At 40.8% G+C, this 26,232-nt stretch overlaps 1 protein-coding gene across 2 annotated transcripts; it reads left to right on the forward strand.

Annotated features, from left to right (window-relative positions):
- Nucleotides 1–753: 753 nt before the first annotated feature.
- PLAC8 (placenta specific 8) lies at nt 754–24,778 on the forward strand. 2 transcript variants are annotated; one of them, XM_025385463.1, is made up of 5 exons: nt 754–907; nt 7,379–7,519; nt 10,266–10,390; nt 20,685–20,798; nt 24,504–24,778. In XM_025385463.1, exons 2-4 carry the CDS (start codon nt 7,408–7,410, stop codon nt 20,787–20,789), a joined length of 342 nt encoding a protein of 113 aa, XP_025241248.1. In that variant the 5' UTR covers nt 754–907; nt 7,379–7,407; the 3' UTR covers nt 20,790–20,798; nt 24,504–24,778. The 2 variants fall into 2 exon arrangements, with proteins under 2 accessions (XP_025241248.1, XP_025241249.1); XM_025385464.1 differs by lacking the exon at nt 754–907 and adding an exon at nt 5,688–5,799.
- The last annotated feature ends 1,454 nt before the right edge of the window (nt 24,779–26,232 follow it).

The following is a 26,232-nucleotide window of genomic DNA, read 5'->3' on the forward strand; positions in this document are numbered from 1 at the left end:
TTTATAAAGTCAAACTTCTCTGCTTAGCTCACCAGAACATTCATTCTATTTTATAGAACGATGTGTTGCTTGATTCTAGAATTGCAAATTAAAGGCAATTACATCTTCTAAACTAAATTTGTTGTAATTTTGTCTTTTGACAATTTAAACTATGGAATCAGAAATTCAAAGACTATGAACAAAAATTTCAAAAGAAACAAATAGTAATACCACCAATAAGAAGAATAATTAAAAAGGTACAAAGACATTGGAAGTAACGTTCTAAAAAGAGCCATAGTTTGGAGCTGAGCTGACATAAGCTAAAATTCTAAGTGAGTAACTTGTTAGCTGTGTGGCCTCTGAAAATCAACTCAAGGATCTGAGCTTGTTTCCTCACTTCTAAAATTGGAAAAACAAGGCCTATCAAAGTCATCAACGAATCATTGAAATGCTTGGCCTATTTTAATATTCATATCTGTAAGCTCATACCATTAAAGGGTACTTGAGATGCCAACTACTATATAATCTGAAACAATAATGATCTTCTTTTTTCCCCACAAAGATAACAAAAAACAAACACACACACACAAAAACAGTAAGCTCTGCCAGACATGTAAAACCAATCAAACTATATAATGAATTAAATTCTTTCCCCACCGAAAAGACAGATCAGTGTACCTAACACAATATAGGAAAAGGAACACACCTTATTTGGCAAGAGATATATTCATTCTCCAGATAAGAGAAACACACATTGAAACCACTTCTGCTGGATTACGCTGGCCAATGAGAGCGTCTGAAACTGTTCTTTGTACTATGCACTGCGATAGAAACACAGTTGCCTCTCCCCTTTCAGTATTTTTCATTTGTGGTGAGATTCTCTCCCAGGACACAAGACATTTCCTCCTCTGAACCTTCTTTACTAATTGTAAGTACAAGTAAGAACTTCTTTTAAAAACTTAGCATTGAAAAAAAAAACTTTCTTTAAAAGTTATTTGATCTTCTTGTTTTTTTCTTAGCATGTTATATTTTGAGTTTCAGCTAAAAGACTAAGGTTTTCTTATCTAATTGCTTTAAATTTATACATTTAGTCAAATTCAACAATTTCGTGCTAAGCATTTTGCCAAATGCCAGGCTTTTCAAAGTAGTGTAAGATCCTAGCCTTGAATCCTCATCAACTGCTGCTGTCTGCAGCAAACACATATTATATATATTGTATTTAGTCACATGATCATTAATTTCACTCTTTATTTCAATATGTATGCATGTTGACCTATGCTGGTCTAATTTCTTTCTGCTTTACAAATATTCTATTTTATCCATTTAAAATATTTAGAAACAAGATATGGAATTTTGTAGATTTAGCTAATGAGTTATAAGAATCCTTGAATTCTCACTATGGAAGTAAGAAAAACAGACTAGAATGCTTCAAAATTAAATTCTGGTGCTTCATTAATATGTATAAAGAGAGATGGAGAGATTATGAAATGGAAATGTTTCAATCAAAGCAAAAAAATGAAATTTAACATCAATAAACAGTAGAAAGAAGAGAAAAATCTCAATAATATGTTGTGTATGGATTAATCAATATTAATAATATGTATTAATATTACTGTAATTAATATCATGTATTATATTAATATTAATGTATTTTAATAAGATAGTGGGCTGTCCTCAGGAGTGAGGTGCTCATAGAAAAGAGAGACAAATACAAGATTGATTCTTAACTAATAGATAAAATTAAGATGTTTAAAATATGAACCAAATACTGCAAGATTTCCTGACATTGAGACCATTCCACAGAAAGAACTTCCTAAAGAAAGGTATTCTAGTTTCATTCTCCCAAGCTCACCCACCAAGATTCCCATTTCACTTCCTCCTGCCCCTACTTTTCCTGCATTTTCCAAGGTGGCCCCTGCCAATTTTTTTATCACTCTCTTTGCTCCTGTGGGGTTAAAGATGGTATAGAACAAAATAGCTGTGTGGTTACCTCGCAATGGGTAGAACTGCTGGCCACAGAAAGGAAACCTCAGGCATCTCCTTAGCCCTTACCAAATCCAGCACAAGACTTTTACACATCCTGGCACTCAATAAAATATTTGCTGAATTAACTTGGATCTGTAGTTATTAGTAACAGAAGAAAAATAAGGCCACTGGCCGTGGGTTACAGAGTGTGCTCTGCAAGGCCACTGGCATTAGAATCTAGTGAAGTGCCCAGGATACTTCACATGCCTGCACCTGAAGAGAGAGGAGCTAGTTTGAAATGTGCTCCTGGGAATGCGGGAGGGCCTAGCATGGGCTTCATCACCCTGGAGAAAGATAGACTGTTTTTCGAATTCTCACCGAAGCAGCTACGTGCTCCCCAAGCCATGTCTGTGAGAAGGGCCACCTTTTTCGATTTCACAGGACAAAATCCTATGGCATAAGGGCAGCAGCCCTGCAGGTGTGCGCTACAGATTCTTAGACCTTAGCTCATTCTATCTAAATCACAATGTCTGAACAGTGTGTAGAATTCTACATTGTACAGATTCCTCAACCCTAGCTCACTCTATCTAAGTTACAATCTCTGAGCAGTGTCTGGGAATCCACATGTTAAAGAGCTGTCCAAGTGGTTTTACTAATAGTAACCTTTGAGGACCACTGAACTAAGGAGACAAGCTGGTACCTAAGGTCCTAGAAATTCTAGATTTTCGAGGAAATTTTCTCTCCACTTACTGTTGACCTTTTACCTTGAATCGCTAAGGCTAAAGATGTCATGGCTAAAGCAAACAGAATTGTGGTTGTTTGGAACAAGCAACAATTTTACATTTGTTTCTGTTTTACATTTGTTGTAACTTAAAAGATACCTTGAATTTTTAAATGATCACAGAGGCACATACAAATGAGTGTGTTTGCTTTCTCATCTCAGTTTTATAACTATCAAGAAGGTATTTTTTTGAATAAGGTATCTCACAGGAGAAGTTATTAGACCCTTTTTAGAATAAGCTGGAAGTGACAGATGGAAGTCCTGGAGAGCAGTTCCCTTTAGGACTACTCTTCTATGCCGGGATAAGCCGAGTAGACTTCTCCACCAATATAGGTAATCTGCACTAGGGAGGAACTTATAATAGCATCAGAAACCTCCTGGGGCCCCCCATTCTGCACCAGTTCCTAGTGCTAATATTCACAAAAGCACCTGGGTCCCTGCAATCTCCCACATTCAAAAGAAGAAGTCAAAAGTACAAAAGTAGTGAAGGAAACAGAAACATACAATGTTGACTGTTGGGCTAAAGACTGTTGAGGCTACTACATGGAGGAAGTAAATGTTCACACAAACTAACTGGCAGTTAGCATATGGATATTTGAGATACAGTTGAGATATATATATATATATATTTTTTTTTTTTTTTGAGACGAAGTCTTGCTCTGTCGCCCAGGCTGGAATGCAGTGGCGCGATCTTGGCTCACCGCAACCTCCACCTCCCAGGTTCAAGCTATTCTCCTGCCTCAGCCTCCCGAGTAGCTGGGATTACAGGCATGCACCACCACGCCCAGCTAATTTTGTATTTTTAGTAGAGACAGGGTTTCTCCACGTTGTTCAGGTTGGTCTTGAACTCCCGACCTCAGCCTCCCAAATTGCTGGGATTACAGATGTGAGCCACCGCGCCAGGCCGATACAGCTGCTTGGTACAGAATATAGAGATGGCCACTGAGTGGATTTCAAAGGCACTCAGAAAATGTTCAGGACTCAAACTGCTATGAAGTCTAACATTAGCCAAATTGAATACACAAACACATACGCCGTACACTAAGTAAAGACAGTCAGGTAAAGGAGAAACAATTAGATCATTGCAGGGTGGTTTTTATTCTGAAATCTTCGGATTGCTGTTATTGTATTAAAAATCACAATATAGCCTTCTTGAAAAAATAAGGGTGTAAAATGAACATGTTTTTCCTCTGAAAGAGTTGTAGGATCATCTTTATTTATTGAATACCAGTTTCGTGCCAAGCGTTGGCTAGGGGCCAAGAGGGAAAAAAAAATACAAACAGCTATAGTATCATTTGTATGACATGCCCCTCCTTTGTTTTTTGTTTTTTTGGTTTTTTTTTTTTGGAGACAGAGACTCGCTCTGTCACCCAGGATCCACCCGCCTCGGCCTCCCAAAGTACTAGGATTACAGGCATGAGCCACTGTACCTGGCTTGGTATGCCCCCTTAAATTTTTTTTTTTCTAGTCAGTGGATTTGCTTTTCGTTTCTGAAAAGGATATTTCTTGTTTTGCTTGTAAAGGAAATAAATGCTAAGTACAAAAAAATTATCGGCCATGGGTGGTGGCTTACACCTGTAATTCAGTGTTTTGGGAGGCCAAGGCAGGAAGATCACTTGAGGCCAGGAGCTCAAGGTCAGCCTGGGCAACATAGTGAGACTCCCATCTCTACAGAAAAGGAAAACAAATTAGCCAGGCATGGTGGTGTACGCCTGTAATCTCAGCTACTCAGGAGGCTGAGGTGGGGGGATCACTTGAGCCCAGGAGTTCCAGGCTGCAGTGAATTACGATCATGCCATTGCACTCCTGCCTGGGCAATAGAGAGACCTTATCACAAAACAACAAAAAAAAGTCTATCAGCCAATCACCTAGGGATAACCACTTGACATTACTGATAATTAGCATTTCATATTTTTTTTGGTATTTGATAATTAAGATGAAATGCATAAGAAATTAGAATACATATTCTCTAGCATTTCCTGTAATGCTTCTTCCCCCAAGATTCCAAATGTGGGAAGCCATCACCCAAAAATATGGTTTTGACCATGTTAGTACTGGAGTTGGGATTTAGGGAAGATCTGGGCCCCATCTGTAGAGGTCTGAAGAGTCAGGTGAAACATTAGCCTTGTTTGCGTTTTCAGGGCTGGGCTCTGGCCCTTGTTTGCTGTGCACCATCTGGAGTCTGCATCACGCATGGCCTCAGCCAGCCGGGAAGCAGAGAGCGTGGTGACGGGGCCGCTAGTGAGCTCCTCCTGTGTACCAGGTTCCGAGCTAAGGTTTTGAGAAACCTCGGTGAACTTGACCCACAAAATTCCCTGCCTTTGTGGAGCTTACCCCTCAGTGTTGGGGATTTGGGACTTACTTTTCCCAAAGCCAAGCTAATTATTGTAAAAGGGGTGAGTGACGAAAACGGAATCATTGCAAGGTCCTTACCTCTTATTTCATGAGATTGGCGGCATGAGTGTGTCTAGAGGGTTGTGACTGCTTCCTCTTACATTGTGGGCATGTACAGCAGGACTAGAATCCAGGGTCCATCTAATAAGCATTCAAATCAGCGGGCGGGGGAGAGGGTGGGTGATAGTTTCTTGTCTTACTTTCCGATCCCAGCGTTGCTCAGCCCATACCATCTGATAAAAACTTTTTACAATTTAGAAACAAACGCCCGGTGAGCCTGGGCGCCGGGAGCGACAGAGTGGCGGGTGCCCGGGAGGGAGCGGTGCCAGCCCTGCCCAGCGCTGCGGCTCCTGGCGCCTGCAGGTGGGGCTGGGCTCCGAGACCGCGCGCCCGCTGCCGGGTTCACGCCGAGTCCCCAGCGGCGCGCCGGCCGGGCGAGTGGTCCCCCGAGGGCAGCCATCCGCAGGCGCCGTTCCCTGATTGCGCCAGCAACAACGGGATGGATTCTGCGCGGGCTGCTCTAAGAATTCACCGGCAGGCAGGTCTGGTCCCAGCAGAGGAGACCCAGGGGTCCCAGAGCGGCTCTGGCGGGAGACGTAGTGCGGGGGGTGGTGATCGAAGAGCCCCAAGCGCAGCTGCCGCTCACAGTCCCCTTCTCGAGTGCAGAGCGGGCGGAGAAGGTAAGAAGCCCACCCACCCACTCCCCGCCTCCTGAAGCCCCTGCTTCAGACCAGTCCCTGCAACTGGGGAGGAGCCAGGGGGGCTCTCCGCCTCCCCGATCCTCCTCCCTGGAAGAGGCCGGAAGACAGCGGCAGCCAGACACACGTTCGCCTAGTCCATCACCCGACGTATCTGCCCCTAGACTGGGACTCCTCCGCCGCCACACACACACCCGCGGATCATGCACGCCCTGAATGATCGGCTCAGCCGACCCCTCCGGTTTTTTGTTCACTTACTGGAAACTTCTTTTGCAGAAAATCTTGTTTGCTGTGGGATCCACAGATGGGTCCGCCTCACTCTTCCAGTGTAAAAAAGCAGTGAACGGTTATTATGGTACATTAAAAAAAAATCAAGCAGAAGCCATAACCACTTTAATGTATATGGAAGGGCACATCTAATACATTTAAAATAAGCTTCAGCTCTTCTGAATACAGTTCATGGTATTTTTATTTAAAGACAAATTCTTTAGAATGAGCCTGTAAGGTGGGTAGGTCAGAAACCTCATTTTACAGATTAATAAGTGGACATTTAAATGACTAGTTAAATGATGAGTCTAAGATCACAGTTTCAGAAACTAAGACTTGGGCAAAGACTCTCTCACTCCTAATCTAATTCATGTTCCATGACCCTACACTGCCTCTCATGATGTAGAGAAATGAGGAGTAACCTTACCAAATGTACTTCTTAAATAAACTGCCCGTACCACACAGCAGCGTCCGTCAGGCCAGCGCTGACACAGGATTGCAGGCTCCCAGTAAATATGAAGTGAAGGACAAGTCAGGAAGTAGGAAGACTGGAAATGGTTGCTCATAGGAAATCAGTCCAAAAAGAAATAATAAATTAGGAGCAAGAAGTGGGGGGACATACAAAAAACTTTAGCATGATGCCATTTTAGAGAATGTTATTTTCCATAATTCACTACTTTCGGCCACGATCACAGGTTGCTCATTTGTTTCGCTGCCTGTGTGGATACCAGGTACCTGCCTAAAAACAGTACACGAGCAACACTGTTCCGCTCTCTTACCCCACGAGAAGCAACTGTTCACCTTCCCAGTTCAGAGTATTCTGTGGTTTTTGTTTTTGGGGGGTTTGTTGAGATGGATTCTCACTCTGTCTCCGAGGCTGGAGTGCAGAAGTATGACCTCGGCTTAATGTAACCTCCACCTTCCGGGTTCAAGCGATTCTCCTGTCCCAGCCTCCCGAGTAGCTGGAATTACAGGCACACGCCACCAAGCCTGGTTAATTTTTTGCATTTTTAGTAGAGACGGGGTTTCGCCATACTGGCTAGGCTGGTCTCGAATTCCTGACCTCAAATGATCCGTCCACCTCGGCCGGGATTACAGACGTGAGTCACCGCGCCCGGCCCAGTTCGGTGAATTCCTTCCTCCCACCTCCACGGCCTCTATCTTGTGAGGGGTGGAGACAGAAATTCTGTTCTTCAAATAAAGCAACTTCCTCTACACTGCCTCAGCATCCTGCCCTAACGTGGGCTTTCAAGAGCAACCTCGAGATCTCTAACGCCACTCTTTGACTTTTCAGTCCCCTGCTTTTAAGACCCAGCACTGAAAATGCAATCTCAGGCGCCAGTGGTCGTTGTGACCCAACCTGGAGTCGGTATGGCACCCCAGAACTCCGACTGGCAGACAAGCATGTGTGACTGCTTCAGCGACTGCGGAGTCTGTAAGTGTGGGGAAAGAAGCCCCTTAATTGATATCGAGGTGAATTACCAATGACTAAACCCTTCCCCTATTCCTCCCTTATCGTGTAGAAAAAGTTTTTAACTTACTACAGGCACTCTGCATGTCAGGCAATGGTATGTTTAGCAAAAAAAAAAAAGCCTCCGTAGGGATAAGTTAATTTTTCTCCAGTCCTTCAAAGAACAGTCTTATTCCTAAAATAAGTTCTGGGTTAAGATAATAGCAAAAGAGCTAATTGATTCTAACAACCAGCAGGTCTGGCCTGACTAAATAGACCTTACATTAATTTAAAAATTCCAAGTTGAATTTGATTTTTTAGAAAGACTATTCTTGCAACATATAAATTAACCTCATTATTTTATAGTTACATTGTGTCCAGTACCCAGGGGATAGTTTTCATTCATGGTTTCCATATGCGTTCAGAGAAGAACTATTTTCATTCATATATTTAGGTTTTTTACACACCTGAGAATAAAGAATTCTGTGGCAATTAGCTTGTCACTGAGGAAAAAAAAAATCTCTGACTGCTTTGTTTTCTTTTTCTTTCTTTCTTTCTTTCTTTTTTTTTTTTTTTTGAGACAAAGTCTCACTCTTGTCCCCCAGGCTAGAGTGCAATGGCACAATCACCGCTCACTGCAACCTCTGCCTCCCGGGTTCAAGAGATTCTCCTGCCTCAGCCTCCTGAGTAGCTGGGATTACAGGCGCCTGCCACCACGCCCCGCTAATTGTTGTATTTTTAGTAGACACAGAGCTTCACCATATTGGCCCGGCTGGTCTCGAACTCCCGCTCAGGTGATCCGCCAGCCTCTGCCTCCCAAAGTGCTGGGATTACAAGCGTGAGCCACCGCGCCCAGCCTGTTTTCTTTTTATAAGATCTCTCTAAAAGATCTCTTACTTCGAGATCTCTCTAAATGAACTTGCAGGAAAGGAAGTTTGGGGTGAGATGGGCGTTGCAGAGAGGAGCAAGGTGCTTAGTTCTCAATAATGACCAAGAAACAAACACATCCACCTACAGAAAACTTGCTCTGAAGTCTATTTGCTTGCCTTGGTCCACATAGTACTCTAAGACAAGAAAATAAAATACATTATCCTTTAACTTGACAGTTGAAATTGACTTTGAATGAGAGTTGAATTGAACCTTGTTTTTGCTTTTTGTTTTTTTGAGACAGTCTCACTTTGTCAACGAGGCTAGAATGTAGTGGTGCGATCTCAGCTCACTGCAATGTCTGCCTCCCCAGTTCAAGTGATTCTCCTACCTTGGCCTCCGAGTAGCTGAGGTTACAGGCATGCACCACCACACCCAGCTAATTTTTGTAATTTTAGTAGAGATGAGGTTTCACCATGCTGGCCAGGCTGGTCTCAAACTCCTGACATCAAGTGATCCACCCGCCTCGGCCTCCCAAATTGCTAGGATTACAGGCATAAGCCACCATGCCTGGCCTGAAATTGAACTTTGAATGTGTTAAGAATTATACTCAGGCTGGGTGTGGTGGGTCACACCTGTAATCCCAGCACTTTTGGAGGCCAAGGAGGGCAGATTACAAGGTCAGGAGTTCAAGACCAGCCTGGCCAATATGGTGAAACCCCATCTCTACTAAAAAATACAAAAATTAACCAGGTGTGGTGGCGGGTGCCTGTAGTCCCAGCTACTCAGGAGGCTGAGGTAGAAGAATTGCTTGAACCCGAGAGCGCCGTTGCACTCCAGCCTGGCAACAGAGCAAGACTCAATCATAAATAAATAAAATAAAAATAAAAAAAGAATTACACACTCAGTAGCATAGCAAGGGAAAATTACCTAGGGAATAAAACAATTGGGTTAGTTTTTTCACTCTCATTGTCTGGAGTGATGACTTAAGCTTCTCAGGACACCAGTTCAACATCTGCAAGTCAAAGTAAGAATTAGATCACATTGGTGAAACTCTCTAAAGATGAACATGTTAACCCTCTTACCCCTAGTATTATTATTACCCAATTAAATGAATACACAAGTTCCAATCAAAGCTTAATTGCTTAGTAGCACATTTTCTTAAATGTAGATCTGATCAAATTATTCTCCCCTCTTAAAATGTTTCAGTGGTTCCTCATAACTCTCATGACACACTCTTAACACTCAGAGTTTTTCATCGTCTGCTCCCCAACCTGCCTCAACCCACAGCTAAATCCTCATCCCATCCCAGGGCTCCAGCCATATTGAATGAACACTAGCCTTTGCCAGGATATGCCAGATTACCTCGAAGAGGCTCTTTTCCTTTTTGTCCACCTTTAAAACATCTCATCATCCTTCAGTAGTCAGCTCAAACAGCATTTCCTACTGAGGGCCTTGTAGGCCCCATTTTTCTGGGTGACCTGTTGGCATTTTAAACACGTTTCTGTTGGAGAACTTTCCCTATGATCTACCTTCACTACTAGACTTGAGCCAGGGGCACTGTCAGTACTGAGGATAATGTCTGGAAAATGAATACGTTTTACTGCATCAATGAACAAATGAATGAAAGCAGAGCTATGACAAGAATGATATACTTTACAAAGGCGTGGTCATTCCTGAAATGATTTGCGTGTGGAGGGAGAAACTGATGCAAAGCTAAACAGAAACACTGAAGATGGGCTTAGCAGCAGGCTACGTGGCCAAGGCCTCGTGACTTGGACTGCCATTTGTGAAAGCAAGCTAAACTTTCAGCTGTGGCAGGGGCAGAGTGGAGTAACGTGTACCCCTGGTTTCATGTGTCTAGGTCTCTGTGGCACGTTTTGTTTCCCATGCCTTGGGTGTCAAGTTGCAGCTGATATGAACGAATGCTGTCTGTGTGGAACGAGCGTCGCAATGAGGACTCTCTACAGGACCCGATATGGCATCCCTGTGAGTCTGTTACCATACCATCTCACTCAAATACGCAACCACATTCAAAATAATTATTATAAACCTAGAGATCATTTGATGTATGCATCTTCTGAAATTGATTGATAAGAGTTCCCTAGCATGTGCAATCTTGCATTCAGTTGTAGCAACAGATCTTCTGGTTATGTGGCCTCCTTCTAGGTTTCTGTTGAAAACCTGAGAAAATAAATAACTCATATTTGCAATGGATGTCATACAATGGAAGAGGATTATTTAGGATCTACTGTGCCCCAGATGCATTACATGTATTATCTCACTTAATTCTCACATCATCTCTGCAAAGCGGGTAGGTCCACAACATTTTGCTGATGAGAACTTTAAAGTTTTAAGAGGTAGAGTAATTTCCTCAAAGATAATAGTAGAGAAAGAGTCAATACTCAGTTCTAACTGTCCATTCATACACTTTCCATTACACCAACTCCACTTTTTGTAGGTGAGAGGTTGTATTACTTAGGGTTCTCCTAAGTGCATTAGAAACAGAACCAATAAGATTGGGAGTGGATGTGTGTGTGCTTGTGTGCATGTGTGTGTGTGTGCACATATATATACAGGCAAACTTCAGATATACAGGTTTAGTTCCAGACCACCACAACAAGGCGAATATTGCAATAAAGCAAGTCACACGATTTTTTGGTTTCCCAGTGCACATAAAAGGTATGCTTATACTGCACTATTAAGTATGCAATAACATTATGTCTCGAAAAACAATATATGTGCCTTAATTTTAAAATACTTTATAGCTAAAAAATACTAATAATAATCTATCTGAACTTTTAGCAATTCATGTTTTTGCCTGTTGAGGGTCTTGTCTCAGTGTTGGTGGCTGCTGACCAGGGTGCTGGATACTGAAGTGGGGTGACTGTGGCAATTTCTTCAAGTAAGGCAACAATGGTCTGGGTGTGATGGCTCACACCTGTAATCTCAGCACTTCGGGAGGCCCAGGAGGGCTGATCATTTGAGGTCAGGAGTTTCACATGGTGAAACCCCTCTTTACTAAAAATACAGAAATTAGTCAGGCATGGTGGCAGGTGCCTGTAATCCCAGCTACTTGGGAGGCTGAGGCAGGAGAAATGCTTGAACCCAGGAGGCAGAGGCTGCAGTGAGCCCAGATTATGCCTCAGCACTCCAGCCTGGACGACAGAGCAAGACTCCATCTCAAACAAAACAAAACAAAAACAAAAAACAAATAAGGCAACAATGAAGTCTGCCTCACCAATTGACCATTCCTTTCATGAAAGGAAAGATTTCTATGCTGTTTGATAGTATTTTACCTACAATAGAACTTCTTTCAAAATTGGATTCAGTCCTCTCAAACCCTGTTATGGCTTTATCAACTAAGCTTACGGAATATTTTAAATCCCTTGTTGTTATTTCAATCATGGTCACAGCATCTTCACCAAGAGTAGATTCCATCTCAAGAAACCACTTTATTTCTTTCTCTTTTTTTTTGAGACGAGTCTCACTCTGTTGCCAGGCTAGAGTGCAGTGGCTGCGATCTCAGCTCACTGCAACCTCCGCCTCCCACGTTCAAGCGATTCTCCCACCTCAGCCTCCCAAGTAGCTGGGGCTATAGATGTGCACCACCACACTAAGTTAATTTTTTATTTTTATTTTTTGGTAGAGATGGGGTTTTACCATGTTGGCCAGGCTGGTCTCGAACTCCTGACCTCAAATGATCCGCCTGCCTTGGCTTCCTTAAATACTGGGATTACAGCTGTGAGCCACCACTCCTGGCCAGGAATCATGAATATTCTTAATGAAATACAAAATTATTAATCATTTCCACATGATTTTTGATTTACTTTCCCTAGCTCCATCAGCGGTATCACTGTCTATGGCAGCTACAGCCTTCAAAAATATTTTTCTTTTAATAATAAGACTTGAAAATCAAAATTACTCCTTGATTGGCTGCAGAATAAATATTCTTTTAGAAGGCATGTAAACAACATTAATCTCTTTGTATGCATCAGAGTTCTTGGATGTCTAGGTACATTGTTAGTGAACAGTAATATTTTGAAAATAATCTTTCTTTCTGAGTATAGGTTTCAGTAGTGGGCTTGATATTTGTTAAACAATGCTGTCAACACATGTGCTGTCATCAAGTTTTGTGGTTGCATTTATAGAGCACAGGCAGATTTAGCATAATTCTTTTTGTTTTTTCTCGTGGGGTGGGGGAAAGAGAAGTGATTAGAATAATTCTTAAGGGCTCTAGGATTTTGCAAATAGCAAATGAGCATTGGCTTCAACTTAAAATCACCAGTTGCATTATCTCCTACGAAGAGAGTCAGCCTGTCTTTGGCAGCTTTGAAGACAGGCACTGACTTCTCTCTAACTATGACTTTCCTCGATGGCATCTTCTTCTAGTAAGGCTGTTTCATTTTCATTGAAAATCTGTTTTTTAGTGTAGCCACCTTCATCAATTATCTTAGCTAGACTTTCTGGATAACTTGCTACACCTTCTCCACCAGCACTTGCTGCTTCACCTTGTGATTTTATGTTATGGAGATGACATCTTTCCTTCAACCTCATGAATCAACCTATTTTAGCTTCAGACTTTTCTTCTGCAGCTTTCTTTTCTGTTTGTTTGTTTGTTTGTTTGTTTGTTTTGAGATGGAGTCTCGCTCTGTCGCCAGGCTGGAGTGCAGTGGGGCATGATCTTGGCTCACTGCAAACTCCGCCTCCTGGGTTCAAGCGATTCTCCTGCCTCAGCCTCCCGAGTAGCTGGGATTACAGGTGCGCACCACCACACCCAGCTAATTGTTTTGTATTTTTAGTAGAGACGGGTTTCACCATGTTGGCCAGGATGATCTCAGTCTCCTGACCTTGTGATCTGCCCACCTCAGCCTACCAAAGTGCTGGGATTACAGGCGTGAGCCACCGCACCCAGCCTCTTCTGCAGCTTTATCTCTCTTATCCTTCACAGAATTGAAGAGCACTGGGGCCTTGCTGTGGATTAGACTTTGACTTATGGGAATATTGTGGCTGGTTTGATCTCCTATTCAGACCACTCAAACTTTCTGCAGATCAGCAAAAAGGTTGTTTTGCTTTCCTATCATGTATATGTTCACTGGAGTAGCATGTTTAATTTCCTTCAAGAACTTTTCCACTGCATTCGCAACTTGGCTAACCATTTGGCACAAGAAGACTAGCTTTCAGCCTCTCTCTGGTTTCAATATGTTTTTCTCACTAAGCTTAATTATTTCTAGATTTTGATTTAATTAGGAGATATGGGACTCTTCCTTTCATTTGAACATTTAGAGGCCATTGTAGGGTTATTGGCTGGCCTAATTTCAGTATTATTGTGTCTCAGGGAATAGACAGGTCCAAGGAAAGGAAGAGAGATGGGAGAACAGAACACCTGGTCAGTGGAGCAGTCAGACTACACACATTTATCAATTAAATTTGCTGTCGGTATTAGTCCGTTCTCACATTGCTATAAAGAAGTACCTGGGCCGGGCCAGGTGCGGTGGCTCACACCTGTAATCCCAGCACTTTGGGAGGCCAAGGTGGGCGGATCACGAGGTCTGGAGATCGAGACCATCCTGGCTAACAAGGCAAAACCCCATCTCTACTAAAAATACAAAAAATTAGCTGGGCGTGATGGTGGGCGCCTGTAGTCGCAGCTACTCAGGAGCCTGATGTAGGAGAATGGTGTGAACCTGGGAGGCAGAGCTTGTAGTGACCGGAGATTGGGCCACTGCACTCCAGCCTGGGTGACAGAGTGAGACTCTGTCTCAAAAAAAAAAAAAAAGAAGTACCTGAGACTGGGTAATTTATAAAGAAAATGTTCTCGCATTGCTATAAAGAAGTACCTGAGACTGGGTAATTTATAAAGAAAACGTTCTCACATTGCTATAAAGAAGTACCTGAGACTGGGTAATTTATAAAGAAAAGAGTTTTAATTGGTTCATGGTTCCACAGGCTGTATAGGAAGCATAGTGGCATCTGCTTCTAGGGAGTCATCTGGAAGCTTACAATTATGGCAGAAAGCAAAGGGAGAGCCAACACTTCACATGACTGGAGCAGGAGGAAGGGGGACATAGGTGCTACACACTTTTTTTTTTTGAGACAGAGTCTTGCTGTGTCACCAGGCTGGAGTGCAGTGGTGCAATCTTGTCTCTCCCATCTATCTTTGTGTGTGTGTGTGTGTGTGTGTGTGTGTGTGTGTGTGTGTGGTAGAGACCGGTTTCACCATGTTTACCAGGATGGTCTAGATCTCTTGACCTTGTGATCCGCCTGCCTCGGCCTTCTGAAGTGCTGGGATTACAGGTGTGAGCCACCACGCCCGGCCTGTGCTACACACTTTTAAACAACCAGATCTCACAAGAACTCACTCACTATTGGAACTAAGGGGAAAATCTGCCACTACAATCCAGTCACCTCCCACCAGGTCCCACCTCCAACACTGGGGATTACATTTGACATGAGATTTGGGTGGGGACAACATCCAAACTATATCACCACCTTATATGGATGGGTGTAGTTCATGGTGCCCCAAAATAATTAAATAGTAACATCAAAGTCTAGTGATCACAGGCGGCCATAACAGATATAGTAAGAATGAAAAAAATTGAAATATTGCAAGAATTTCCAAACCGTGACACAGAGACATGAGGTGAGCACATGCTGTTGGAAAAAATGGCACCCATAGACTTGCTTGATGCAGGGTTGCCACAGACCTTCAATTTGTAAATTGCAGTGAGCTGAGATTGTGTCATTGCACTCCAGCCTGGGCAACAAGAATGAAACTCCATCTCAAAAAAAAAAAAAAAAGTGATAGCTGATTATAAAATCATCTTTTAAAGAGGACCAAAGTGAGAAAACAATTGTCTGTGGATGACAAAGACATTTTAGGGCAGCCACAGTTAAAGGCACAATTGACAAGGAAATTTACTTCTGTGGCACACAGCCATTCAACATAATAATTATAATTATTATTGTTAACATATACTAAGTCATATTAGAATCATAGCACTTTTATATAATTTTGGAACATATACCAATAACACATTTACACGAATGTAGACCAAAGAAAGTCATTTCATATTTGACAATGCTTCCTGTATGATTTTCGTACCAAATAAGCCGTTTTAAGACTTTAGAGGACCTAATATCTAAATATTAGGTTAGAAAGAGACATAATTTATAATTTGATTTTGGAAAGTTTGTCAAATATCAAAGGTTTAAAACACCAGATATCACAAAATAGAATCCCAAGTCACCATAAGTCATTCATTTGGCAAAAATAACTAACAAAATTAAAAAAAAAAAAACAAAAAAAAAACCTTTATTCTAATAGAGGAGACTTAGCTTTCTAAACAAGACTCAATGAAGATAGCATGAAGCCAGCTGAATCTGTCTCTTCTTTCTGTCCTTTTTTTCCCTGCCATTTACCCAAAGGAGAAAACAAAACTCTTTCATTATCTTTTAACATTACATAAAAATCATCTTTGAAAAAGAAAACTGAATTTCATGTTTGCATTAGTGCATCTTTAATGCTAAAGCTAGTTTTTACATACAATTGTATATACCTATCCAGTTTTAATTAGTTTGACCATAAGGTAAGATTTTCATAAACTTTTTAGAACGCTTTATAATTTTCCATCAAACAGCAGATCCATTTTCTAAGAAAATCCTGTTATTTGGACACATGGGCCCAGATTCTGGCCCCATGTCAGTATGATTTGAATGTTTTAACCTATGGAAAAATGCTAAATAATTTTTTTAGCTCTTGGCCAACTGGTTTATACTAACAGAATGTTTTACAAGATCAACCCTTTACAAACCCTTTTCACTTTGCTTAAACCTTTAGTTTTGTCCCGTTACTCTTTTAGGTTAAGACAATCTTTAAAACCCTCGGGCCCGGCACAGTGGCTCACGCTTGTAATCCCAGCATTCTGGGAGGCCGAGGTGGGCGGATCACAGGGTCAGAAGATTGAGACCATCCTGGCCAACATGGTGAAACCCCGTCTCTACTAAAAATATGAAAATTAGCTGAGCATGGTGGCGCACACCTGTAGTCCCAGCTACTCAGGAGGCTGAGATAGGAAAATCGCTTGAATCCCGGAGGCGGAGGTTGCAGTGAGCCGAGATCGCGCCACTGCACTCTAGCCTGGCCACAGAGCGACTCCATCTCAAAAAAAAAAAAAAACCCTCAGAACTAGACAAAATTACATTCCCTTTAACAAAAGCCATATTCTTATGCCTTCTTACAATCTTTTACCAAAACACATTCCCTACACACCTTGTATTTTTTAAAACTGTTTCTCCAGTGGTCTCAATTACATGTTATAGTATTAACTCTTAGCAACTTTTATTTTTGGTGAAAACTCTGGTAAGTAAGAGATTTTAATTATGTATTGGGGTGGAGCCTAGGACATTAGACAGAAATGAAGATAAGGTCTGACTTTTTAGCATAGCTAGTGGGCATGGCTCTCCATATGTCCCCAGGCCTTATATATTATCTAAGCCGCCAAAGTAGGTAAATTGAACAATTTTCAAAAGTCAAAGAAACAGTTTGACCTTAAAGCATTTAGCAAATCTGATATCTGACCTTAATTTAGGACAAATGTCTACATTTTCAAGACAACTTATTTTACCAATAATCTTTAAAACTGTCCTTATTTCCAAAAGATTACTAAAGCCATGTGAACAAAAAGGCATTAAAGTTTCTATTGTTCTGACAAAATATTTTATTTAAGCCCTTTTTTCTAAGCCAATTAATCAGAGCTCTTTTATATATAAACGTCACACACACATACACACAGACACACACACCTCACATGTAAATACAGACAGACAGAAGATTGGGCACTTGTAAGATTTTTTCATTTGCCCGTTTCTTAATTGGATGACTAGCTTCAGGGTGGAGCCCTTGGAGGAACAGAGCTGGGAGAGCATGCATTTCTAGGACCAAATAAGTAACAAATAAATAGCTGAAGGCAAAGACAGATCTCCAAAGTTAAAGATGCCATTTTATACTAGTTTCTGGATCCCCAAAAGGAGGGAAATACTACGGAAGAAGACAGTGCAGTGCTTTTACCGACTCTGCATTTCATTACAAGGCAACCCAAAGCCAATCAGCCCATTTTGTAATTAGCCCATCCTCATGAGAGTCTCATCTCCCAGTGAGGGGTGAGGATGTTGCCTTATCTTCCAGGTGGCCAAGAGCATGCTTCTCTGATCCAAGTGTGCAGTCAAGTATCCCTCCATACTACTGTTAACCACCCCTTAAAGTATATTTCCTACTTAGTTATTACACACCAAAGCTGTCTCATAATGCAGAGTGATTGTTGATACCCCCCAAACTCAAAATCGTCAGATAACATGCAAAACAGAATAGAGCCTTTGATTTTGACAGGGATCTATCCACTTTGGCTGTATCCAATTCCTGGGGTTTCATGAGGAAAACAGTGGGGTTTTTTTTCCCCCAAAACGTGGTCTCTGGTGCCTCCTCTGTTTTTCCCAATGAGTCCTAGGCTACCAGAAGTTATCTTAGGGCCTCTCATGTGCCTTAAGGATGACAGGACCAAAAAAAAAAAAAAAAAAAATGGAGAAAAATAATTCAGTCAACTGAGAAGAAAAAAATCTTTTTTCAGAAAAACAAGTTCCAAGAAGAGAAAAACATTAAGGCCTTTTAAATATACCTATAGCTTGTTTATCCACTTTTAATTAAGCTGACTTTTAACAAAGTACTCTCTAAAAAATAAATCCTTTCAGATATCTTATTACCCGACTTTAGCCATGCCAAGCGGCCAATATTTCTGGTTTCTGAACTTTACCAAAGGTAACCTCCTCGGTTCTTCAAGGACATGGCAAGCAGTTTCTTTTTTACAAGATTTACAATCTCCACGAGGTAGTTCAGAGAAAGGAAAATTCAAGAGGGGAAATCAGAAGCTATCCATTGGTGGAAAAACACCTCAATAAATGGCAAAGTTACACAAATAACAAACCAGAAAGGAATCATTCCAGAAGCCAACAATTGAACCCAGGCCGCCACTGCCAAAAAGATAACGCCTTGGCTGCTGAGCTATATAGCACTGAGCAGTTTCTACTGCTTTTTCCAGAAGGAGCCTAGAGAAGCCAATTTCAAGCTCACAAGGCTTTTATCTGCTCAAGAAAAATTTTTTGGACTAACTATGACATGAACCCCCAAATTCCTGTCCTCTGGATGGTGGAAACCAAAAGAAAGTATCCCCATATGGTCACAAGATTTAGCTCTCAAGGACATAAAACAAGACATAGAAATGTCTTACAGTATTGTCTATCATATATCAAGTAGGAAAAATAAGTTACAGGATAGCATGACCTCATTTTTCAAAAACAAAAGAACTCCTGAAATGCCAAACTATATGTCTACGTTCATAGCTGTATCTTCGTCTAATCTATATTTATATGAGTCATAGGCATAGAACAAAATCTAAGGAAAGAGGATACACAGCAGATTATTAATAGTTTATCTCTCATAATGACATTGGGTAGAAAGGGATTAGATTGTTATTTTCGCTTAATATTGTTCTGTGTTTCAATTTGTCATTAAAATTATCTATAGCATGCATTTAAAATTGTTTTAATTTTTATTATTTTTAAATTTTGTTCACAAGTGCTGTCAGTAAGCATTTTTTTTTTTTGGTAATTCACAAAATGGTAAATATTTTTAAGTGACAATATAAAATAGTTTCAGCTAGGTGCAGTTGAGCACGCCTGTAGTCCTAGCCTGAAACTCTTTTTCAGGAGACTGAGGTGGTGAAACTGCCTTTGCAAAATTATGATCGAGACAATGAAAGAGATCTAACTTAACTGACTCCATCTCGCTTCTAATCTCCAAGCTGTCCTTGTTCATTCCTGGGTGTAGGCTGAACTAACTTTGGGAGAAACTTAGTTTATAGTTTAAACAAACATGGTAATAGCCCTTTCCCAAAGCAGACCTCCTTTTCGCCTGGGGACTAGATTGCCTTTGTAGGACTAACATTAGCCACAAGATTAGAAATTATAGTTTAGAAGTCATGGAGCTGGAGGCTACAAGGTTCTGACCCTCCCTAAACTGCTTCTAAGATCAGTGCTTGATATGGTTTGTAGACCCTGCACTTGATGGAGATTAGGGTTCATCTCGTGCCCTGCCCATGACTGTGTTCAGTTTCAAGTCGATTAAATGCCAGGAATGTAAATGCCACTGTTTTCTAATGCAGCTTTAATATTTTTATTTATCAAAACCCTGAAACAAAGAGTTTTTAAAATCATCTAATTTTACAAAGTAGTCCCCAAAAGTTTCTTCCTTACTTCTTCCCTAGAGCTGATGTCTTGGGAATTTTTCTCCATATCTCCAAATCACACACTTGTATTGCTACTTCTTGACTTTTAGTTAGAGGCATTATCTGTTAACCTCCTACTAGGGAAGATGTGAATTTAGTTCTGTTTTCTCCTCCTCCCCCCACCACACACATGTGCCCTCTCCCCCATCCCATTCTTTCCAATATAGTTATATGGTTAATTCCATATTCAGTGTTTACATTAGGATACTTATATTTGTTTTATTCAACTTCAGAGCTGAGTCATGTAGTAAATATGATTGCTTTTCCTGCTCAATTTTGTTTTTCCTGGTATTAGTAATTATTGAGTTTTTTGTTAGCATTTTTCCTCCATTTACTTATGAGTCCTTTAACCCCAAATTGTTTGCCAGTTTTCTAAATCTCTTCCTAACACCTTCAACACGTAGATGTTTTATCATTTTCATCTTCATGATGAAATCACTTCCAGTCCTACTACCTTTTGAACTAGTTGCCCATTATTCCTAGTGCTTAGCTCTCATCCTGGGATCTCCCTTCACCATGACCCTGGAGATTCCATTAGCTTCTCTCCTATGTTAGACTCCTGCTTCTTATATCCCATATCTTCCTCTTCCTTGGTTTACACCCACATTTTGGTGGAGCACATCCTCTACTAACTTCCTGTGACAGAGAGGAGGTCCAGGAGAAAAGAGTTTTGAAATTCCACTTCCTAAAGATATTTAACTCTCATACTTGATAGTTTGGTTGGACATCTTCTTACATTTTCAGAAATGTAAAGTATAGAAAAATATTTTCTGTCATAAAATGAGACAACATTTATATGAAAAAGCGAGTAACATTTCCTAAATGTATCCATCCAAACTCTGAATCCTAAAGAGCAGTGCCTTCTGCTTCTCTTCAAGATGTGGCAAGTCTTAATTCCAAATAGGTGAATTTTATATTTTTATTTCTTTTTTGTTTTCAAACAGGGATCTATTTGTGATGACTATATGGTAACCCTTTGCTGTCCTCACTGTTCTCTTTGCCAAATCAAGAGAGATATCAACAGAAGGAGAGCCATGCGTGCTTTCTAAAAACTGATGGTGAGTCAATGCAAACATTCCTCTCAGAATATGTGGGTTTTTAGAAATATCACTAACGACTTTGTCAATTATTCGTTGTTTTGAATAATTCAGCAATAGCTATTTCTTAAGTCTCCTGAAGTGCTATCATAATATCAAGATTGGCTTTAATTTCTTCTTATGAAGAAGATAACTCCATACTTTGAAACCATAATTTAGTAAATAAAGGAATGGTGAATTTTCTAAACTTCTCAGAATTCTGGTGATCTATTAAGGAAGCACTTACCAGTTGTAAAATACCAGAGTATGGTGAGATACAAAAGAATTAGAAAACATGTTCCCTGTTAAGACAAACAAGTTGACAAAAGGAATTGGTAAATAATTATAAAATAGAAGAGCAATGAAAATAACATACTATATGATATTTGGATTGATTGTGGCATAAAGCATCTCTCATAGCAAGGTGAGGTTAAATAGAAAACTCCTATTGGAGAAGTTGAACTTTGAAAGAGGTGGACATAGAATTTAGAACGTTTGGAAATGTTATATGGAATTCACCATCTGAAATTCAATCAAGTCATTTTCAACTAATTTTTCTCAGGACTATCTATTGAGGATGTAGTTAAGTAGAAATCAACATGATTTACTCCATCCCCTGTAGAATATGTCTTGAGTATGGGAAGAAAACAATTTTTCTACTCTTTGTAATAGCCAATTTCCTTCCTGAAGTGATAAGGACTCTGTATAGGTTAATAAAAATAACTCTTGGGAGATATGTAAAAAAATGTTCATTTACTTAGCAAGTAATGTATCAAGGATCTAGGATCAAGTATACATTGTCTTTGCAAGTAATGTATCAATGTATCAATATCTAAGACTAGGTAAGATACTGTTAGGTATTGTGGTGGGGTTGGGGGGAAAGATGAATAAGCTGGTCCCTCTGTCATTATAGACTTTATACTAAAAAAGGGGGATTAGACAAACCCCTAACTAAAATGCAGAATTCAATTAATGGCTATAGACAAAGTGATATTTTATGTTCAGAGGAGGAAAAGATCACATCTTATAAGATGTATAAGTGAAAGTTTCTTGAAAGAAGTGATTTTTAATTCTAAAGAGGAAGTGTGTATTAGTTCACAATGAGAAACTGATGGCACTGAAACTGTGATAGTTCAAGGACTTAATGAAGACTAAGTATAAAGGTGTGGGTGGGGCACTGTAGGGAAATGACAAAGCATGGTGTAATAATCTGCCTGGCAACAGCCCCAGGGAGGAGAAGAGGGAGCAGTTACCTGAATCCTTAAGGAGAGAGCTGTGTGAAGAAGGCTGCCCTGAAAGAAACAGTATCCTCTCAAGAGAGGGTTTTGAGCAGCCGGAGGCAACCCACAGAACTGAAAAAGTACCCTGACCTCACTTTAGGATGTCCTTCTGGGTTTCCCATTGGCTGAACCCACCAGAAAGGCAGAGGGCAGCCAAGTGTCACTGTAGTCCCCAGGTCGCCTCCCAGGGCACGCAGCAGGATGGTCAAGGGAGTAAGTGAATTAGATGGGGCAAACAGAGGATCACTGACTCAAGATGTGGTTTTAATTAATAGAAATGGAGGCTGAGTGCAGTGGCTCACGCCTGTGATCCCAGCACTTTGGGAGGCCAAGGCAAGAGGATTGCTTGAACCTAGGAGTTCAAGACCAGCCTGGGGAACATGTTGAAACCCCGTCTCTTCAAAAAATACAAAAATTAGCTAGGTGTGGTGGTGCACACCTGTAGCCCTAGCTACTTGGGAGGCTGAGGTGGGAGGATCACTTGAGCCTGGGAGGTAGAAGCTGCAGTGAGCTATGATCACACCACTGCACTCCAGCCTGGGCAACAGAATAAGACCCTGTTTCAAAAAAAAAAAAAAAAAGGAAAAGAAAAAGAAAAGAAATGAAATGTTGCTTCTAATCAGCAATATTCATGAAACTAGAGAGGCAAAAAAAAAAAGAGAAAATATGAACTTAGGTCCAACTTGGTTAGAACATATGGCATAAGTAGAAAAATAACGAAAAATAAAAGATTTTAAAAAGTGAATTGGGGCCTTAGCATGCAATGTCTGAATACTAAGCAATGACCTGGTAGGAATTGGGAAGTTATTGCAGGCTTGAAGTAAATGAATAGAACTACACTTTAGAAATATGAATCTAAGGCTGGACACAGTGGCTCATGCCTATAATCCCAACACTTTGGGAGGCCTAGGTGGGAGGATCACTTGAGCTCAGGAGTTCACCACCAGCGACCAGCCTGGGCAACATAGCGAGACCTCATCTCTACTAAAAAGTAAAAATAAAAATAAATAAAATTTAAAAATAGTAAATATTAATCTAATAGCAGTATATAGTACAGACTGTACAGGATGAGGCTAGAAGCAAAGATGGGGAGTTAGACCATTCCAACACTGTTTACTTAAATAAATGCATGAAACAATTTACATCAAATATCTACCGACACATTGATGATAATGAGTCCTGATAGCACAAGTGTTTTCTTTAACCTCAGGGAAAATATCTCACTGAATCTTTAGATGGGTTTGAAGTAAAATACCTTGGCAGTCCTGACTCCTCCTCATCAACTTGGACCCTACATCACTCACTGGCAATAAAGCTTTAGATACACAGATATCGAAATGGGGAGAAACGAGAGAAAGAGCAAGGAATAACAACATGATTTACGTTAAAATAGATTGAGACAAAGGACGTAGGAATCAACTGGAAAAGCTCCCCACAGTCCAAACTGGGACACTTTGAGGAATAAAATAAGGTCGTGTTAGATTATAACCCAAAGTGTCAAATATTTATGAGTTTATACTAACATAAATGATTGAATAAAATTTGAAAATTGAAGAAAAGTATGTGTGTTGAAAGCAGGGAAAACTGAGAATTTTGAGAATTTCTGTATGGGAGAAGAGACACAGCTGCCATACGGAACTCCACATATTTAGGTGGATACTCCTTCCTCAAGGAGAGCGGCATGATTCCCCACCCTGAAGTGAGGGTTTGCATGGTGACTTCCTTCCAAAAAGTACAGTATGAAAAGTACAGCATGCAAGTACACTTTCTATGCTGTATGGAGTAACTCCACACTGGAGAAACCTGACACAACGACCTGAGGCAGGTAATCAACGTCACCATCACTGGTAATATATTGATAGTTTGCACCTCTGATTTGATGTGATGAGAATGGCACTTTACCTTTGTGGTCTTCCTCCCAAAACCTCATTACTCCAGTCTAACCATGAGAAAACCATCAGACAAACCTAAACTGAGGCACATTCCACAAAATACCTGACTACTCCTCTTGCAAACTGTCAAGGTCATCAAAAACAAAGAGAGGATGAGAAACAGTCACAGTTTAGAGGAGCCTAAGAGAACATGACATTTAAATGTAATGTGGTATTCTGGATGAGATGCTGGAACAGAAAAAAACAGTAGGTAAAAACCAAGTAATCTGAAGATAGTATGGGCTTTGATTAGTAATAATGTGTCAGTATGGGTTCATTAATTTTGACAAACCTCCCATGGTAACGTAAGATGTTAACCAACAGGAGGAAAATTGGGTGCTGGATATCTGAGAGCTCTCTGTACTATCTTTGCAACTTTTCCGTCAATCAAAAATGATTCTACAATTAAAAGTTTATTAAAAATTATAAAAGTACATTGAGAAAATTCAAAACTCTTCTTTGTGTGTCCTTTATAGGTGAAAAGCTCTTACCGAAGCAACAAAAATCAGCAGACAGCTCTTCAGCTTGAGTTCTTCACCATCTTTTGCAACTGAAATATGATGGATGTGTTTAAGTACAACTGATGGCATGGAAAAACTCAAATTTTTGATTTGTTATAGATGAATGTTGTCCCTGAGCTTAGCTAAATGGTGCAGCTTAGTTTCTCCTTGCTTTCATATTATCGAATTTCCTGGTTTATGAACCTTTAAAATTACATTTGAAATATAAACCAAATAAAAGATTTTACTGACAAGATTCTTCATGCCTTTTTGCTCCCCTTAAAATGTCTTTTTCACTAGTTAATTCCAAGGGTCAGTCTCATAATTTTGTTTTTATACTTTGGTTTCTTTTTTCTTTTCTTTTCTTTTTTTTTTTTTAAACAGAGTTGGGGGTCTTTCTATTTTTTTTTTTTTTTTTTTTGAGACAGAGTCTTGCTCTGTCGCCCAGGCTGGAGTGCAGTGGCCGGATCTCAGCTCACTGCAAGCTCCGCCTCGCGGGTTTAGACCATTCTCCTGCCTCAGCCTCCCGAGTAGCTGGGACTACAGGCGCCCGCCACCTCGCCCGGCTAGTTTTTTGTATTTTTTAGTAGAGACGGGGTTTCACTGTGTTAGCCAGGATGGTCTCGATCTCCTGACCTCATGATCCGCCCGTCTCGGCCTCCCAAAGTGCTGGGATTACAGGCTTGAGCCACCGCGCCCGGCCTATTTTTTTTTTTTTTGTTTTTTTTGAGATGGAGTCTCGCTTTGTCACCCAGGCTGGAATGCAGTGGTGCGATCTCGGCTTACTGCAATCACCACCTCCTGGGTACAAGCGATTCTCCTGCCTCAGTCTCCCGAGTAGCTGGGATTGCAGGTGCCCACCACCACGCCCAGCTAATTTTTGTAGTTTTAGTAGAGACGGGGTTTCACCATCTTGGCCAGGCTGTTCTCAAACTCCTGACCTCGTGATCCACCCGCCTCGTCCTCCCAAAGTGCTGGGATTACAGGCATAAGCCACCGTGTCCGGCCTAGAGTTGGGGGTCTTTCTATGTTGCCCAGGCTGGCCTTGAACTCCAGGCCTCTAGCAAGCCTCCCATCTCAGCCTCCCAAGGGGATGGAACTACAGGTGTGAGCCGCTGCACCAGGCCTCATACTTTGGTTTCTGAGCAGGAGATTTTGTTCCACAGTAACCCAGCTCTCTTTCGTCTAAGAACTTTAGATGAGAGAAAAAAAAAATAGACTACAGATAACTATTCCAAGGAAGTTATGGTACATTTAGCCAACACTTTGCTTCTTCTCATGCTATCTGTTAGTATTAATGCTGGCAAAGCAAGATTTTATGCAAAACAACATACCAAGCCTTGCTTTTCCACTGCATTCCTGAGGGGGTTATTTATTGTGTTGTTGATTTTCTTTCCCTTTTGAATATGAGATATCAGAGTAAGAAAATGTCAATGATCAAATTCAATGACACAATTTTGGTTAAATATTGATGGATAAAGGCGTAAAATGATTTTTTTCACATTTCTTATCCCATTTGATCCATCAGCATCATTTTGCCCTGATGAAAATTTCACTTCCTAATTTCCCCTAGTTCTCCTCCTACACTTCTGATTCCATTTCTTTTTTTTTGGGGGGGGGGTGGGGAAGTAAGGGGCAAAACTATTTATCTTATATATTTATTGTGAAATCTCAGTGAGACAAAATGTCAAAGCACCTGGAACTT

This window comes from Theropithecus gelada, chromosome 5 (genome assembly GCF_003255815.1).
Source record: "Theropithecus gelada isolate Dixy chromosome 5, Tgel_1.0, whole genome shotgun sequence".
Classification (NCBI taxonomy): Eukaryota; Metazoa; Chordata; class Mammalia; order Primates; family Cercopithecidae; genus Theropithecus; species Theropithecus gelada.

What these genes read in the sequence shown, in the direction of transcription:
- PLAC8 (XM_025385463.1), top strand. Translation starts at nt 7,408, where the DNA reads ATGCAATCTCAGGCGCCAGTGGTCGTTGTGACCCAACCTGGAGTCGGT. An exon ending in CTTCAGCGACTGCGGAGTCT is followed by an intron (nt 7,520 to 10,265) that starts GTAAGTGTGGGG and finishes TCATGTGTCTAG; the next exon opens with GTCTCTGTGGCACGTTTTGT. An exon ending in GGACCCGATATGGCATCCCT is followed by an intron (nt 10,391 to 20,684) that starts GTGAGTCTGTTA and finishes GTTTTCAAACAG; the next exon opens with GGATCTATTTGTGATGACTA.